Genomic DNA, 19,193 nt, shown 5'->3' on the forward strand with positions numbered 1-19,193 from the left:
TTACGCATGTAATTAATATATATATATATATATATATATATAGCCGGTTTGATGTTTAAAACCAAAATTTGAAAATCACTGACATTGCCAAATAATGACTGATGAGTAGAATTGCGAGTTCTTCTGCAATATGCAATATTTTCAAATTATATTTCCCAAGGTGTAAGAGTTCAATCATCTATATATAATAGGTGAAGACGTTTGTCTTCTTTTGGACTCTTTTATATTATGCCACATAACCTTTGGTAGTCTCATAAATTTTCACATAATATTTATTTATTTGACATATAATTTTAATTTTTTTTCTTATTTATTTGACAAAAATTAATCAAATGTCAACCATTCCTTAAAGTGGCGTGCCGGTCTTTGATTTGCTTCCATTGCATGTTTATATGCAATGCAAATTCCTTCATGGTAAAAGATGTGTAGCCGACTTACTCTCCAAAAAATCATATAGGATTAAAAGACTCATACATCTATATACGAAGCAAGAACTCTCATAGACAAATTAAACAACATTGTAGTTGTATTTTCAACTTTCAAGTTATGGGAAACCTGCCGTGGAAACTTCAGCAAGACATATAGAAGAAGGAACACCTCGTGACCAAGTATAGGAAGCTCATCCAATTTTCACATGCCAAATATGTGGAGCCCATGCTTTCAAACTAGAAACTCAACTATAATAACAACTATGTGCACTCTTTTTTATGATGCTAAATTCATCGAAACCTAGATTGACAACAAGGTGCCAAACATTGTATGTCTTATTATTTATGATGATGCATGAATTGCATGTTTAAATAAGAATTAATAAATAAAACTCAATATCACATATATTCTATATCTATATTTTCTACCTCACTTTTAAGGCTTCATAAAATCATTTTTATTTATTTATTTGATTTTTAAACCATTTGGTCCAATTTGGTCTACTTCGGTCCTAATTAATCCACTTTGGTTCTATTCGGTCTTCTTTGGTTCTATTCGGTCCAATATGTCCACTTCGGTCCAAGTGGGTTCTATGTCGGTTAATTATGTTCACTTTGGTCCTATTCGGTCTATTCAGTCTAATTTGGTCCTAATAGGTCCATATTGGTCTTATTCGGTCCATTTTGTCTACTTCAGTCCTATTCAGTCCAATTTGGTCGTTCACTTTAGTCATATTCGATTTAACTCGGTCCAACTGGGTCCATTTGGTCTTATTCTATCCACTTTAGTCCTACATGGTCCATTTGCTTCTATTCAGTCTACTTTAATTCTATTCGGTTAAAGTTAGTTCTATTTAGTCCACTTTGGTCCTATTCAGTCTATTCAGCTTTATTCGGTTGATATTGGTCCTATCCCGTCCATTCCCTCTAATTTGGTCCTACTCAGTTAATTTGGTCTAATTCAGTTCATTTGATATTATTCAGTCCACTTCTGTACTATATGGTCTAATCACTCTACTTTGGTCCTATTCAGTACATTTGGTCTACCTTGGTCCTATTCGGTACTTTCTTTTTTTCTTTTTTTGATAACTCCTATTCGGTACATTGAAAGCAAATGAGCCTCTCATTCCACGCGGAACACTTCCACCGAGCTTCCTAGTGATTCCCATCCAACTTCCAAACGAGTTGCAAGAAATTTCAGAAACGAAATGATACCTTCTGTTCTAAGTATTCTCGTGCATGTTATATTAATCCTATGAACCTTGTTTCTCTTTGCCTTTCTCATCCAAATCCCAGATAGTATCTTTTATGAAATAAAAATTCCTAACAGAGCCCAACAAAAATGGCCTTCAAGTTTTTTCAAAACCACCAAATTCTTGCTTTCAGTCTAGCTTTGTTATTCACCCATGAATTTTTGTACACAGCCTTAGCTGCCTCTGGTGGCAGAATGGGTGGTTCTTCCTTTTCTTCAGAGGAAGAAAAATCGTCACATTCCTCGTCTAATTCTTACGATGTATATCATTATCACTATGGTAAACCAGGGTATGGTCGTGGCTATAGATCCTATGATGGTAATAGCCAAAGGGTCAATGCAGAGCCAAAGAGAGAGAACAAGGGTTCTTTTTCATGGTTTAGTCTCTTGCCATTTGGAATTTTTGGTGGGTTTTTACTTTGGATGATTTGTACTTATGATACAGCAGTGAGTGTTGTCAAGATTCAGGTATTGTTTACTTCTGCTTGTTCCTAATTCATCAAATATGTGTGGAATTTTTTTTCAATGCATAATAAATTTTATTAGAAAAACTAGAAATCACAAAGTACACACAGGATGTATACTAGCTGTTCATATATATTTAAATTAGTAATTTTACATTTCAATAGATTTAGATTCTAGTTCATGAAATGCATTATATCAACTTAACTTCACAATAGAATCACCCAATAGCCTTAGCCTATCCAAACAAAGATGGATTCAACACATAAAAATTCAGTGAACCAAACCAAAATTAATTTCATATAGAGTACCAAATATCATGGTTAGGCATCAAATTTAACTCAAGAGATGGAAATTTATTACCTTATTAAAAAACGAGGTAAGGTGATGCATGGTGAAGGAAAAATGAAATATAATTTCCAATTTTATATTTAATGTGTTTCCGTGTGGGAGATTGAGTGGATAATGTTGACAATATATTGTAGGGGATATTGACTTACAAAAATTGAAGCCTCAAAATGTTAGGGGAAATTCATCATCAATTAATGATTTGGCTTACTCATAACCCTTTTTATTTAAACAACTATGACTTTCAATTGGGTTTGATTTCTATTGGCCAACAATTTTGATGACCTTCTTGAGGATAAGGAAGAGAGTGTACAACCCACCTATGCTTGTGCCTTTTTTTTTTTTTAAACCAATTATTTATTCACAGTTTAAGGTCTTTTCTTATTAATGTGCCTTTGGCCTTGAGCTGCCGCAAACATTTTTCATAAGTATTGATATGGCCTGTTATGATTGAACATGATGTATACTAGATGTTCATCAAAATTTATTTTTCCTCACCCAGATAGATCATTGACATCACTTTTATTATTCATCATCACGCCAGCAATCATGAAAAATGTTGTGTGCCTAGACTTATTGTTTAGGAATTTCAAATAGAACTTAGACTCTGGTATGGAGTAACAATTTAAGTAGTTAGAGTAAGATACACACACACACAAACACAAAAGTGCATAATTTGTGTTTTCAATTATGGCCACAGAAATAGAAAGGAGAACATAGTGACATTAGTACTTCTAATTGTGAATTGAATATGAAAATAAAGTTTGAAAATCTTGGGTTCTGTATTCCCTTTCAATCATCCTCTTCTTTGAAATACCAAATGAGGGTTAAGTAATATTGAAAACATTATTTGTTATTTTTCCAGTATGCAGTCTGTGGCTGATTTTTATCCCAATAAGAGAGACCTCTGCACTATTAGCCCCCCCACCCCTCTTAATTTCTATTTCTTTGTTTTTAAATTCAAGTCCACTTGATAAATCAGGTCTCCATGTGGACCCTAGGAGATAGGATCTCCAATTGAAATGAAGAGTGTGTTTCACAGTTCATATTTTATTTCTAGACTTTTTTCCCCCCTATAATTTGATAGCTACAACAGCGAATGGGGAGTTTGAATCGTGGATGTCATGCACACCGGGAGGTGCCAACTAGCTGAACTACAAGGCTCTTGGCAAACATGACACGAGACTAGATACACCATTTGGATTTGTTCTATTTTATAAAAATAATGAAATGGATTCTCTTCAAATTGGGATCCTTTTCCTGTGGGTCATGTGTGCATGTGTATATTGCGTTGTCATCTTTGTGACCTTCTCATTCCCAAAATTCTTTTTTTTTTTTTATAAGTAACGTAAGAATATTATTAATAATAGAAAAAGTGCCAAGCCGAGTACATTAGGGATGTACTATGAGGGCACAAATCAGGAAACAAAAGTACAGCGATCAAGAAAAATAGGAAAAGAAGAACAAAAAAAATGAGAAAATACCACACTCCATTCAAAGAGAGTGTGCAAGAAAAAGGGCTTAATCTCTAGCAAAAAACGTTCACAACCCTTAAAACTTCTAGCATTCCTTTCACTCCAAATGCACCAAATCAAGCAATGAGGCACTAATCTCCAAACATCAATGTGACGATATCGCGCAAACTTTCCTTGCCAGGCCTCAAATATCTCAAGAACAGTATGAGGCATAACCCATTGAATACCAAACAAGCAGAAAACCAAAGACCACAACTCCCAAGCTATGGAGCAATGAAGTAGAAGATGATCCACCGACTCCCCACATTTCTTACACATATAGCACCAGTCAAGCACTATCACACGTCTTTTATGAAGGTTGTCTGTTGTTAAGATCTTACCTAAGAAAGCAAACCAAGAAAAGAAAACCATCCATGGAGGAACTTTCGATTGCCATATCATTCTCCATGGGAAGGAAACAACAGTAGGAGGATAGAAGGAGCTATTATATCCTCTAACCTCAAAATCTCTATTCCTTGCAGGTTCCAACAAACCTTATCTGGGCCAAACTCCCACATTGTCGAAGAATAGACCAACCTTATAAACCGATCAAAGGCTTCTTCTTCCCAATCTTGTGGTGGACGACGAAATTGCACATTCCAGTGAAACCTCCCAGCAGACCAACCCATAATTTCAGCCACCGAGGAATCCTTCAACCAACTAATACAATAAAGCTCCAAAAAGGCCTCTTGGAGAGTACAGTCTCCGCACCACACATGCTTCCAAAATTTCACTCTAGTCCCCACATCATATACTAGGAGTTTAGAGAAGTTCAACCAGCCACTTCTAATGTATCTCCACAGGCTGACCCCATAAGGACTTGTCACCTTTTTCGTACACCAACCACCCCAACTATTCCCATATTTTGCCTTTATAACCCTCCTCCATAAAGCATCAGTCTTCATGCCATACCTCCACAACCATTTTCCTAGCAAGGCAAAATTAAAGCTTCCCAAATGTCTTATACCCAGCCCCCCAGCCTGCAAAGGCTTACAGACCTTGGCCCAATTAACTAAATGAATTTTAGGTTCACCACCAATCTCATTCCATATAAAATCTCTTTGTAATTTCTCCATACGCTTTGCCACCTTACCCGGTAAAGGAAGAAGGGAAAGGAAATATGTAGGTAAAGACGAGAGTGAGCTTTTAATGAGCTTTTAATTTCTCCTGATATTTTCTTTTTTCACTTGCAGGTTGGGCTATCAGGCAAGGCTCATTCACTTCAAAGAGATCTTAATAATCTTGCTGGAGCTGGAGACACATCTGAAAAGAAGGGTTTCCACATCATATTAACAGGTTCATATGGAATTAATGACATATTTTTCATTGATGATATTTTAAATTTATACTAGACTATGTTTTTCATTCCTTTAGGAACCATAAGGATTAGGAACCAACCATTATAAATGAATTTATATATCCAATTTCTTTTCAACCGGCCATATAATCCAGTGCCCTCATGTTCATTTGCTCCACTCCAGTACTTTATCCCCAATAGGGTAAAATTTGTTTCAAGGATGAGTAAGCCTATAGTACATTACTACATGGACGCTTCAGAATGAGTATAATACCTGTGTTGGATGTGATCTGACATGGGTATAGATATGTAGTATATTTACATAACTACTTCTGGATATTTTCTCAAAAGGAGTTTTTTTTTTTTTTTTTTTAAATGTAGCTAGGAAAAGGAGTGTATCAGAAATGTTGGTACACAGGAATTCCTGTGCCCAAGAAGTTTTCTAAGAATTCTTAATCACTTCTATATTTACAGCTTATAATAAATGAGAGCAAAAATTAGAAAAAGAAAAAAAATTGTACCTTCAGTGATTGATGAAGCTTTGGTGAGGGAAGGCTAAATATTCTTTCATGGACGTTTACATTCACTATTTCACACACATATTCACAATTGATGTGGGAATGTCCACATTTTATCACACAAAAGTGGATGTGAAAAAAGAGATGAGAAATAGTGGATGTGTGAAAATCAAAACCCTATGAGGGAACTTTTTTTTAAAATTTTTTTCCAGAAAAGATATGTAGCATTGTACCATATTTCACCCAAGGTGGAGATGAGAATAAATTAAAAGTTAATTGTACTGAAGATCTATGCCCTTTTTGTAAATATGGCTTTGAAATTTTTTTAACTTAAACTAGTCCATGTACAATACAGGTTAGCATGATTATATGGTTTAATGAAAATTTTAGTTTCTGGGTGGTGACAACAAATTCCTCTTTGGTAACGTCAAAATAATATGTTTTCCCCTCAATTTTCCCGTGCATGGTTTATGGTTGGTTCTTCATGTGTGAGATAAATTCTGATGTTTTTTGAATAAATATAAAATTATTTCCTTGGTGACAGGCAAAAACGCATAGTTTGATGTCACTAATATTGAAATGAAGTTAATTATTATAGCCATCACTAGTTTGTCTGCTAGTCATGCTTATCACTGCATTACATATTAAAGGCTTTAACTTTAGCTAGTTTTACATGTTATCTGATGTAACATTCTCCTCCTTTTTATTATGGTTGCAGAGTCCATAGTAGCCCTGCTTCGGCATCAAAATTACTGGATCTCTGGTTATTCATCTGTAAGTCACATAATCTTGTAAAGGATGGTGCATAGTAGCCCTGAAAGTCATTGTGCTTCTTAATCAATATATACATGAGAAGGCTGAGCTTGAAAGTGATATTAGTTAGATATATCTTCGATTCTGTTCTTGTATTTTGAAAATCCTGTAATTTAAACCATAGTGTTAAGCTTCTTGTTGTGCATAGGGATAGCTAATAGAACCTTGATATTAAATGTTAAAGTATTCCTGTTTAATTTCTTCAACTATTCTTTTGTTTTCAAGTTGTGTACTTTTAACTTTAGTATGATGGGGTTATACTTTCTTATTGATCTGTAAATGCAAATATGTGATCATAAGAAACATGATTGTTTCTCTGCCTTTTCTGGACTAGAAAGAGTACTCTAGTCTTCTTTATCAGAGTTTTTGGGCCTACTTTTATCTTCACAAACTGTACTTTTTAGAATTTCCCTCATCATGTTGAGCTTCTTTAACCTTTCATATACATCTTCCATGGCTTGCATCCTCTTGTTGCATTAGATTTTTACTATGGCACACGTGACACAAGTTGATGAAAGGATTGTTAGTCGATTCAATTCTGCAATATCTGAACTAAGCTGATCTTTTGAGTTTTCTAACTTTCATTGGAAAACAGTGTTTCAGAACACTTAAAACTCATTATACTTGTGATTTATGTTCTGTTACAATGACTTCTCTTTGGTTTCTATGTTGTCATTTTTGTGCATAATTAATATCTGTTATTCAGGTTTTCCAATGTTGACCGAGAGGAAAATGATTAATGCTGCTATTTTGTTTTCACCTAATTTCTTATCCATAATTTATAACTTAATTTCTGATATTTAAATAAATCGAAAAACATTTTTCTCCCTGTCAAGTGAATTGCATTAGTCCTTTGGTATCATTTTATGGTGAAATAGCCAATTGCATCTTTTAGTTTCTGTGGAGATGGTGATCTGATGGACATGTTGAAGCTGGGTCAGCTATATGGATTTTTTAGAATTTAATATGGTGACAATATCATTTGCACAAAACATTGGTTTTGATAGAAGAAACCAAAAAAAAAAAAACTTTATAATCGGCATCTGATAATTCAGATTATGCTTGAACAGCAGTGGTGATGACATTGTATTAGGGAGTGAGGTTGAAAGAAAAGAACAGCAGCGTTAAGCGATTAAGTTACGCTACTCTTGTATTTTGGTCAGGATAATTCCACAACTTGTGCTGAGAGTTACGTTATTTTAATTCTACTCCATCAGTCTGGCTATTGTTGCCCTATGAGAAATTCATTCTCTTCGATGTTACGTAAAAGCATCTTAAGTGAATGGATTTGCAAAAAACAACGAATGCCTAAAATATTTTTTTAGAGAAATGAAAATCCTGAGAAAAAGATGCTCAAGTTTTGTGTTGCTTCCAGCTGTTCACTGCAACTAAACTCCATAGGCTTGCATAAAAGAAGTTTTCTTTTTAAAAATTATATAACAACAGAGCACTTTCACATACTAAAATTTTCTTGTAGGTGAAACAAAAGCGGGGCGTTGAAGCTGTGGAAAAGGAATTCAGACAACTTTCAGTTGAAGAGAGGGAGAAAATTGAAATCGAGTCACTTGTCAATGTTGACAATATAAAAGTTCAAAGAACCCTTATCCCAAAGGACAACAAACTTAGAAAAGATTACATAGTGGTATATCATCTTTTATGAATTCTAGATATCATGCATACCTATTGTGCCTCAAGCTACTTGATTGCCATAATTTCTTATGGCACATACTGCATATGCTTCCTTTTAAATACTAATGTTAGTGTTTGAGTTAGCGTGTCTTAGAGCTTGATAATTCAATTTGGGTCTTTACTTCAAGCATAAGCTGTTAAATAATGAAATTTATCTTTTTGAGTTATGGAATATCCTTACTAGAACTAAACCAAGAATCAATGATTTGGGTCATGTAGAGTTGATCTGTAGTACTAGTTTGTTCCCACTTCTATGTCTTTTTCAGGTCTGTTAGTCTTTACTCCTTTAATGTAAATTGATTCACAGGTCACACTCGTGGTCGCTGTTAAAGGTGCACCAAATCTACCTGAAATCAGAAGTACAGAGGACTTAAGAAAGGCCTTGCATCAACTGAATTCCGTCACTTCCAGAGAAACATTGGTAAAGTCGGACTATATAGATCCACCACTTGTACGACTCTTAACAATTCAACATTAAGAATTTGTTAGGAATGTTGTGACTCTAATTCTATGTTTAATAATTTTGCAGGCTGTAGAGGTGCTTTGGACCCCGCAGGTAGAACATGATACATTGTCAGAAGATGAATTGCTTGAAAAATACCCGATTTTGAGGCCAATATGATAATGATAAGGTGCAATCTGTTCGGAAGTCGTATGGGATACACACATACTATTTTTTGACTCACAAAGGCAATTGAAGAGGAAATGAAATTGTCTTTGTCCTTGTAACATATTTTCAAGTACAAAATTAACCTATTTTACATTTCCACCTAAATGCATTAATATGTTAACTTAGCTGAAATGCCGTATTAGGCACTTATATCAATAGTTTATTTGCTTGATAGTGTGATATTTCTCTATGGCATCATCATGGTGCTGAGCTACTTGATAGAATAAATTTTTTAACAAACTTTTAGCCACTTTTACATCTACGTTTGCCAAATAATGGGCATTTATAACCATTAAATCGGCTATAAATTCTATAATTTTACACTATATATATTTGCAAAATAATGGGCATGATTGAGTTCATCAAAAATAAAAAATAATGGGCATCATTGACAATTTGACATAAAACCTGCATGGTATATTGGCAAATGGGCTTGCAAATAAAAGCATCTAGGACCCACAAATGGGCTTGCAAATAATCTTAGAATATTTGTAACCCATGAGAAGCCCATAACTAGCATTTGCTGCATAGCTAAATCCCTCTAATAAAACAGTGCAAACTGTCTCAAATCATAATTAATACGGCCTAATCAACCATTTAATTACCTTTGTCCTAAATTCCACAATGCAATCACACTTAGCATTCAATTCTATTGTGCACCCTTAAAGCGGTGGTTAATCAACAAGTATAAGTGCTTATGGGATGTGGGGAGTAAGGGCTGAGATTTAAGTCTTCAGAACAAAACTTCACACACATATATACTTAGATTATACTAGAATAAAATTTTTATATTGTATATATAAAAAAAAAAATTTAAAAAAAACAAAAACAAAAAACAAACTTTTCTTGTTTAGCATGGAAGGCAACAACATGCTTTTTTGGACATTGTCCAATGACAATGAAGTTGACTTGGATTAACTCATGAAAATGCTTTTTTGGACATTGTCCAATGACAATGAAGTTGATCGTGGGCTGGGTCTAGTCCAAGGCTACCTATGAAGTTGATTACGGGTTAGTGGACATTCATCACTTTTTTGGTCTGGGAGAGCTCGGCTGAGTTCTTCGTGCTTCGGCTAAAGCTATTTGGAATGGCTAAAAGGCTAAAAGCGTCCATGTCATTAATTATATTATGATTCCACTCATCTTCCAATATATTTATTTAACCTTCTTAGATATATTTGTTTGACATTCCTAACAATAAGCTCATGTATTAATTCCCATCTCTTCTATGTTTTAAAACCTACTTATTTTCCAGAAATATTTTTTTTTCTGCATTATTTTCTACTCTCCTCACTCATTACATTATTTTATTGTATAAAGGAAAATATATCGATAATGGTTCATAGATGACCCATTAGTATGAATTTCGGGCTCAACTATGTCGAAAAACTTTAGTCCAATATTTTATTTATCAAAACATGACACGTGTTAACAAGAAAAAGAACCCAACATTATTTAAGGCATGGAGAGAGATTTTACCTTGTACACTTATTTGAAACCAATTGAAAAGAAATTCAAGACCAAAAAAAAAAAAAAAAAAAGGGTAGTGCATGCAAGTTTAGGCTTCTAATGAGAATCAAGCACCTTTGACTATTTATTTCTTATAACACAATGATCGATTCCTTCAAAATGGATTAATCATTAAATGTACAATATCATGTCATCATAGCACATATTAGAATGATCACGATACCGTGTTAAATCTAAGTTTAGGTGATTGTAGATTGTAGTTTCTAACATTTGAATGATGTTACAACACATAGAGACTATTCAATTTTCGTACAATAAAAACACACCTAAATTGACCAGAAAAAAGTTGGGGCGTTTGAGTCACAAATTGGAGGTTGGGGGGCCGAGGATGACAGAAACTAGACATTATAAACAACAATAATAATCGAGTCCAGGTGATAATGCACTTGCCATAGTTGTACGGTATCTTTATTCTTGTACTTTTCTACTACCAAATTCAACATGAGAAGCCTGGTTAGTAAAGGCCTCTTTAAAGAGAGTCATAATGGAATCAGTCTACGTGTTATTATATTAATCACTTTTCCGTGACCCAACTTTTTAAAGTTTCATAGACAGTCATGGAAGCAAACCTAATTAGTTGTTAAAAGTGAAAGTTCCACTTCAACAACAATATTAATAGTAGGAGATCGGAAAAAGCATAAGAGTGAATATGGGAATCTAATAATTTAGAGCTAGTAATCAATCATATCCTCCTTTTTATATCCACCATTAACATTATAATACATTAATTAAATTTGAGACTAACTCTTTTATGTGGTACTTGACTAAATCAGTTGCCATACTTCATCTACATCTCCTTGCATTGCATGGAAATTTCTCCACACCTTTTGCCTCATTAATGGGATTGATCATTGGCCAGTGACAATATGAGGAAAAACATAATACGTGGCATCTACTAGAAAGAGTCATCAAGTATGGCATATGGCTTTTCTATATTCTATGCTATAATACCCTTCTTCTTTGCTCTCGCAGGCCCAAGCTTAGCGGGTAGAGTGTTAATATGGTACGCCTACTTAAGTCGCCCCCTTATTTAGCCAAAAAAAAAATACCCTTCAGAATATCTAACCCAAGTTGGCAACTTGGTCAAGCAGAATCACATGGGTCCAGCAGTTAGGTGCATGATATGTACTTATCCAAATACTGAAACCATTGGACCATTCTACTTTTACTCTCCAGCTAAAACCGCCCTATAATTGTCCTGAGATGATGCTTTTCTTAGGACTTAAACCCCCCACCCGAGTCCCCACAGAAGAAAAAAAAAAGAGGAAAAAGATGAAAAAGAAAAGAGGTACAGGTCATTGAAAAGTCTGGAACTATGTGGTGCCGTTTGTCCATTGATACAATAAGTAAAGTGACAAAAAAGTTTGGAAACATTTTGTAATTGGTATAATAATAAAAGTGGTGTCAGTATAAAATTGAAAATGATACTGCGTGTAACATTGATACAGGTCTCTAGGATTGTGAAAAAAGTTGAGATTTTTGTGTCTCTAGGATTGGGAGGTTGGGAGGTTGGCATTATGGTCACACATCAAGAAGGTGTGCAGCCAATACAGAAGACTAAAGTGGAACATGGCCTTGAGAGGAGTGCCTGTGGTGGTGTTTGGACATGATGTTGGGATGTCCCATGGGTTCCATCTACTATGAGATACGTCTAGTTTCCCAATAAGTCCATGTATAGGAAAAGTCATGTGGAGGTCCATAATCCATATATGTGCTCTCCAAAATCATCCTGTAAGCCATTCTTTCAAATTACATTAATTCATTATGTCAAGGGATTCAATGAAAGTATCAGAGTGTCATCAATGGATCTCCCTTCTTTTGGGAGATGAACATAAAATTTTGGAAACCTTGTTTACTTCAAAGTTAGTGAGTAATGTACATTAATTCCAAAAAAACCAAGTGAAACGTTCTCACCTGGGAACAGACCTACAATCTTTGGAAGTTACATCTCTGATTGTAAAACTTGGAGGTTGTGGTGTCAGCATTGGGAGAAACTGAATATTTGGCAGGCTTTAAACATCTACAGCATCAACTGGAAGAGAAGTTGCCCTGTGAAGAGAGTGTGGAAGCAAAACTCCTGAATAGAAATTCTTGGTAGTAAATATCTTCTCGGGACTAAAAGATTCGTTGGTTTCCTCATTATTTTCACTTTGGTTTGCCACACTGGAGCATTTCTTATCAGCAGCAACGGGAAAATCTGAAGTGAAATGCTTCCCAGAGGACAAAGATTCCAGGATAGTTTCATTGCTCTCTCTCTTTAGTGATGGAGAATCCAATGGTGGCGATTTTGGAGACATGCTTGAAAATTTCCATTTTGCTCCTAATTGATGGTCTCTATGCTCCCTCAACTGCATTTGATACTTTGCTTTGAGCCATCTTAATTCTTGCCTAATTTCATTCTCATAATCATCCAAGAGGGCACAGTCAACTGAAGTGGTTGTGGAGAGAGTGTTTCTTGCATTGGATATACATTGATCATCCACATTTATTATTCTCTCATCTGATCCAAAGGGTGTTTGGTCCAATGTTTTACTTCCTTCATCCCAGTGGATCTCTCTTGACCTCTGTGAACTCAATTCCGGCCCGTCTAGCTGAGCCCAGATGTCAGCAAAATGGATGCCACCACCAGACTGGCTTGATGTTTTTGGTGCACCTTCAGAGACACATTGTTCGGACTCTTCTACCTGATAAGTAATTTCTTCGAAACGGCCATGGACAGCAGCACCTCCTTGCTTAGAACACTGAAGAACTTGCAGATTCTTGGCACCTGGATTATTTGATGACACATAATCCAATAGAGAACCATTTGAAACATAATTGTGACAGAAACTTGCACTTGTGTTATGTGGACTTCCCTCTATGCCAAGCCCCCTCTTCCACTCAGGCACCAAGGTAGAAATTTCACCATCAATCATATCTGCTATTTTTGCCTCATCTTGGTCAGTGATATCAAGCTCTGCCACCATTTCTGCCGCAACGCTCAATGCTGTGTCATTCTCAATGTCAAATGGGAAGTAGATGTTTCGAATACGGCCTGCACAGAGGAAAGTAATGCTCAATTTGGTCTCAGTGCTTACTTTTATCATTTAAGGAAAGAAGAAAAGTGGCATTTTGGAATAATAAAAACAAATTATGTCATAACTCTAACCTTCTTTATCTACAATTCTGAGCCTTAAAAAGACGCCATCATCTTCTCTTCTTTTCCCTTCGATTGTGATGTCAACATCTGTCAAATGCTCATCCCCTTGACAAGTGAAGAGATCAAGTTCACTTGTTTCAAAATCATTTCCAGGTATATAACCAAGATAATTGCCATAATCGTTGATCAAAGAGCAGTTACTATCATAAATTCCGTAGTGGGGTTCTCTTAAGAGAGGGCCTAATTCATCAAAATCTCCTCGGTACCCTATTGGACTTAAATTATATCCATAATCATCAATTTGGAGAAAAGGGTCCATCAAAAGCTCCCTAGCAGTGAGCCTACGGGACACAGTTGCTAAGCATTTTTCAACAAACAGTCGCACCTCAGGATCTTCTACTTTATAAAGAGCCTCTGGTTTTTTCCCCTACATACAAGATGCAATAAGTAATTAGTTGGTGGAGACAAAATTCAATCTGGAAAGAAAATTTAAAGTTTTGAGTTCCTACAGAGATAACTTTCTTGTATATCTGAACAGGGTGGGTGCATTCACTGTATGGATATTCAAAGGTTACCATCTCCAAGATGCACATTCCAAAAGAATATATGTCTACTAATTCGTTGTATTCCTCTTCATAAACCTCTGGTGCCATGAACTCTGGAGTTCCTGATAAAGAAAAGAAAACCAATGGATATAATCACAAACTACTAAAACTCTTCCCAGATTGATTCATTGTCTAAGAATAGCATGCCAAACTGATGGTGGTTACATATACAGAAATGCTTATATTCTAAGTGAACTATTCTGAAATTGTAAGCAAGTTTCTAGCTTTGAGGGAAAATTAAAACACTTCAGCTTACCAACACAGCGAGCAGCATGAGATTTACGCAGGATTGCAGCAAGGCCGAGATCACCAATCTTGACTTCCCCTTGGTTCCCATTGATAAAAATGTTGTCACACTTGAGGTCCCTATGGATAACAGGAGGGTCATGGCTGTGGAGATATAGAAGGCCTTTCAAAATCTGTCTACACCAATGCTTCACTGCTCTAATGTTGACTCTCCGGTGCTTTAGCCTATACCTAAAAAACAATTCCAGCATTGAAAATCCAATAATTTTCAAAATCTCAGATCAGAAAAATAAGAAAAAAATTGGTGAGAAGCAGTAAAGTTTTGAACTTTATGATGCTTACTGTCTGAGAGTACCAGAGGTGAACATCTCAGTGACAAAGTTGATGTTCCTGTTAGCAATATCAACCCAGGAAGTGTAGAACTTCATGATGTTGTTGTGTTTCAATGTCTTGAGCAAATGAATTTCACAGTACAGCCTCTCAAGATCTTCAGGACTTCTCAGGAAGTTATAGAGCTTTACCTGATTCCATGCCACTTCAATCCCTTGATACTCATCAAAGGCTCTGTAGCTGCAACAAGCCCATTCATTTGCAAAAACCAGTATATTAACAGATAGAATGCCAACAACAAAAAAGTAGATAACTTGCAGAATTTGAAAAGGATATGTTCATCAAAAGCTCTATAACTGCAACAAGTCCAATTAACAGAATAACATATAGAATGCCAAAAAAAGTAGTTAACTTGCAGAATTTGATAAGGGTATGTTTATCAAAGGCTCTATAACTGCAACAATTCCAATACAACCCAACCACCCATTCATTTGCAAAACCATTATATTAACAGAATAACATATAGAATGCCAAAAGAGTAGGTAACTTGCAGAAATTTGAAAAGGGTATGCAAAAAATGGAGAGAAGAGAGCCTCATACACTGTCTTTGAAGCTCCTTTGCCAAGAATTTCATTGTACTGCAAAAAATAGCAAATATGGGGGGACCTCAAAAATCAGACCACGTTAATATGAGCATAAAACACCAACAGGCAATGAAAGCAAGAACCAAAAGTGAGCAACAAAGGTTATATTAACATACTCTTCCATATCTTCCAGTGGGATCAACTTCAACAAACTCAGTGTAATCTGGTTCAATAGCTGTAACACCATTCATTCCTAAGTTTCTATTCTTAGCTATTCTCTTTTGTTAACAAGCTTCTTATTTTACTCTATACAATGTTTTCTTTTCCTGGTGTTTGTAGGCGTGTGAGTGAGAGAGAAATGATGAGAGATGAGTCATACAGTATTAAATCAAAATAAATTTTTATTTATTTTTATTTTTATTTTATGTGTGGACAAAGATTGAAGAAGAGTAATATGCACGACCAAGAGTTTTCTACCAAAAAGAAAAGACCAAGAGTAGAGGACCTTGGAGAGTCCATCAATAGGACAAGTTCAAGAAGTTCTTATTAATTGCCAACTACTCAGAGACAACTCGGCAAAGATTTTCACAAAGGTTAGGGACTAGAAAGTGACCCCAAAGACAAAACCTGACAAAACACCCTCATCCTTACCCTCTTTTTTTCCTCTTGCTTTCTATCTCATCAGTATTCACGAGCTGTAAAACCAAACACAGACTCTCTCTCTTGTGGCCTGCAAAGCATGTAGCATGACATGGACCATCCAATACTTAATAATATCTTTTACAATATTATATGTGGTTTGTGACATAAATGTGAATTATGGTTTTCCTTAAGTTGTCCCCAAGTTCACCTTAAAGACACTTTTTTTTTCTTCTTTTTTTGAGAACACGGTAAATATTATTAAGAAAAGATAGTCAAATCGGATAAGATTATAATATTAAGATGATATAGAATATCCTCTGACATGTTTACTAGATTATAAGTTACTAAATTTCCTTTTTCTTTTTTTTGAAAGCACCGTAAATATTATTAAGAAAAGATAGTCAAATTGGATAAGATTACACCATTAAGATGAGATATAATATCTTCAGCATGTACTTGATTATAAGTTACAAAATTACTTTATTTTTTTTAGAATACCGTAAATATTATTAAGAAAAAATAGTCAAATCAAATAAAATTACAGAATTAAGATGAGATAGAATATCCTCTAGATTATAAGTTACATAATCACCTCATCTTTTAGTATGGAAAAATCTAAAGAACACACTATATAGCTTAAGCATTTTTGGTTTAGTTTCCCACCCCTTTTTTCTTTCGCTCATCAATAAAAAATTAGCTTGTTTTGTGGTTTAAAAATGATGAAATATTTCAAAAATTCACAATATATAATCTAACAAGCTTACAGTAGGCTGTACGAATTTTTACTTATTATTTTAAGGGAAATGTTAACAAGCACCAGGTGGTGTTTGTTAAGGTTTCTTTTTTGTGTTTCACTTTAAAAAAATAGAAAAGTTGTTAAAAAAATTATCAAAAAAGGTAAAAAAATGTTGCCAAAAGTTGAAAAACTGCCAAAAATTAAAAAAATTACTCAAAAATTTACTTAAAGTATGTTGTTAATAGACATCTTATGATGGCAGTTAACACAACCCTTATTTTAATTATTTTAAAATGAAAAATAACGTTGTGGGAAAAATCCAACAGGGGCTAAAGGGCTTGAGTATGGTTAGGTGTCAGAACTCACAAGGTTGTCAGTCTAATAGTTGTAAATTGTAATCATGGTTTAGACCTAGTTGGGTCCGGCCTTAGGCCCACGGACAAGCCGAGGGCCTACATTACTTTCCCTCTCTAGACAAGTAGCTCAAGGCATGTGGCTGTGTTCATAAATAGCGTGATTTGAGTTTGAACATTTTATTCATATTATTAAGTCAAAGTTAAACATGCAATACTTGCCTTATCTAGGCATCTTCCAATATTGATGGACACCGATTATTGCCTCTAAATTAAGTATTTTTAAAGAGTCAAGCCTATTGATAGTATGACCAGGGACGGAGCCAGGACTTGGACTTAGGGGGGGCGACTTTGCTGCTAGCTGTGTGCGGTGGCTCCGACCCTTGAGTCTATTTTTTTACTACTAAGGATTTTAGTTAAAATTTTTTTAAATGGCCAAGTAGTTTGTTCTGGGTAAAATATATTGATTGGACTTAATTTTTTTAGTTTTATTATATTGGTAATTTTTGTTGTTGAGCTAATTTTTTTGAGTTTTTATATTTTGTTTTAGATTTAATCTATTAATTTTTTATGTTCTTTAAAAGGTGAAAAATGCTAAAACTACAAAATTTTTACAAATTGCTAATGTGATAAGTGGTTATTGATATATAAAAAGTTATGCAAGTGTACGAACTAATAAGAATTTGCTACCTTAATAGTTTGTATAAACATTGTAAAAACGTTTTTGGCTATAAGATTATTCTCAAAAGAATTAATGGCATTATTAAGGGGGGCAAAGTGTAATTTTATTGAACAAAATTGTTAAACTTAGTACCTATTAATATAATAATATTTTTATAAAAAAAATTAGGGGGGGCCATTGCCCCCCCTAGTCCAATAACAGCTACGCCCATGAGTATGACCCTTCCTATCAATATCAATATTAATGCCAATATATATATATATAAAAGCAGAAAACTCATACGAAAATACATAAGATTTTACCATGTAGCACTCTAAGCTTCCATTTAGTCTTTTTAACCTTTTTTAAATTAAATTTTTTAACTGTAACCCAATAATTTATAGTAACTTATTTTTACTATCACATATATAGCCTAAGGTTGACAATGACCAAACAATTGTAATCTTCTAGAAAAAATAACCACGTTATCAGAGTAGATGAAAAGACCAAGCCCATAAATATTGACCCAAATATGAATTTTCCACCAACATGTAGTTGAAAGGCTACAACCTTTGACCCACCCCAACTTTCAACCCTTGCCAATGTGTACCTCAAAAGATAACCCATGTTGAACAACCCCACCAACGTATAGCTCAAAGACTACAATCTGAATTCCCACCAACGTGTACCTCAAATGCTAACCCACGCACTCTTAACACCCCACCAACGTGTAGCTCAAAGGCTACCATTTGAATTCCCCACCAATGTGTAGCTCAAAGGTTAACCCACGCCAAGACTGACCCACCCCACAGTTCAGTAGATGAAAGCTTAAATATTTACACATAAACCCTCTTCTTCCTTCCCAACTGTAGATGAATCCCAGCCAAGAATTTCAATCACAACGAACCTCTGTTTCTCTATACAAAAACTCTTAAACTTCTAAGAAAACAATGGTTTCCATTCCAACTCAATGATTATTTGTACAAACACCCTTCAACTTCTAAAAAAAACAACGGTTTTTACTCCGACTCTGTGATTATTTGAAGACATAAATGCAGGAGCTTAAAAGATTTCAGCGTTTAGTATTTTGGGCTTCAATGCAACCACTTCCAACCAATTATACAATGCAGTTAACACTTGGTAAATGCCACATGATTTATGAAATTGAAGAGCTAGTTTCATTTAATGTTGTTTTGCATGTTGTAAAATCTGTTCTTTTATATATATCTCCGTCTCCTTATGTTTCAAAACTTATGCCACTATAATTTATCACAATTCATTTCAGAGAGGTATGTTTACTTTCTTAATTTTATGTTCCTCTTAAATAGTTTGTTTATTAATTTATTTTTGAAGCCCAAAATACTATGTTCGTTGTT

At 34.7% G+C, this 19,193-nt stretch overlaps 2 protein-coding genes across 2 annotated transcripts; one reads left to right on the forward strand and one right to left on the reverse strand.

The window, feature by feature from the left end:
* Positions 1-1,540: 1,540 nt before the first annotated feature.
* Positions 1,541-9,165, forward strand: LOC142626038 (FLUCTUATING-LIGHT-ACCLIMATION protein 1, chloroplastic-like). Its single transcript, XM_075799806.1, has 6 exons — positions 1,541-2,148; positions 5,198-5,300; positions 6,538-6,593; positions 8,110-8,274; positions 8,629-8,742; positions 8,851-9,165. The coding sequence occupies exons 1-6, from the start codon at positions 1,771-1,773 to the stop codon at positions 8,941-8,943; spliced, it is 909 nt and encodes a 302-aa protein (XP_075655921.1). The 5' UTR covers positions 1,541-1,770; the 3' UTR covers positions 8,944-9,165.
* Positions 9,166-12,358: 3,193 nt separating this feature from the next.
* LOC142625681 (putative serine/threonine-protein kinase WNK9) lies at positions 12,359-15,945 on the reverse strand. The gene is made up of 7 exons (XM_075799362.1): positions 15,602-15,945; positions 15,442-15,479; positions 14,854-15,081; positions 14,522-14,742; positions 14,170-14,327; positions 13,670-14,087; positions 12,359-13,555 (listed from the first exon to the last, which is right to left on the reverse strand). The coding sequence occupies exons 1-7, from the start codon at positions 15,674-15,676 to the stop codon at positions 12,534-12,536; spliced, it is 2,160 nt and encodes a 719-aa protein (XP_075655477.1). The 5' UTR covers positions 15,677-15,945; the 3' UTR covers positions 12,359-12,533.
* Positions 15,946-19,193: the final 3,248 nt, after the last annotated feature.

This window comes from Castanea sativa, chromosome 2, assembly GCF_040712315.1.
Source record: "Castanea sativa cultivar Marrone di Chiusa Pesio chromosome 2, ASM4071231v1".
NCBI classification, from domain to species: domain Eukaryota; kingdom Viridiplantae; phylum Streptophyta; class Magnoliopsida; order Fagales; family Fagaceae; genus Castanea; species Castanea sativa.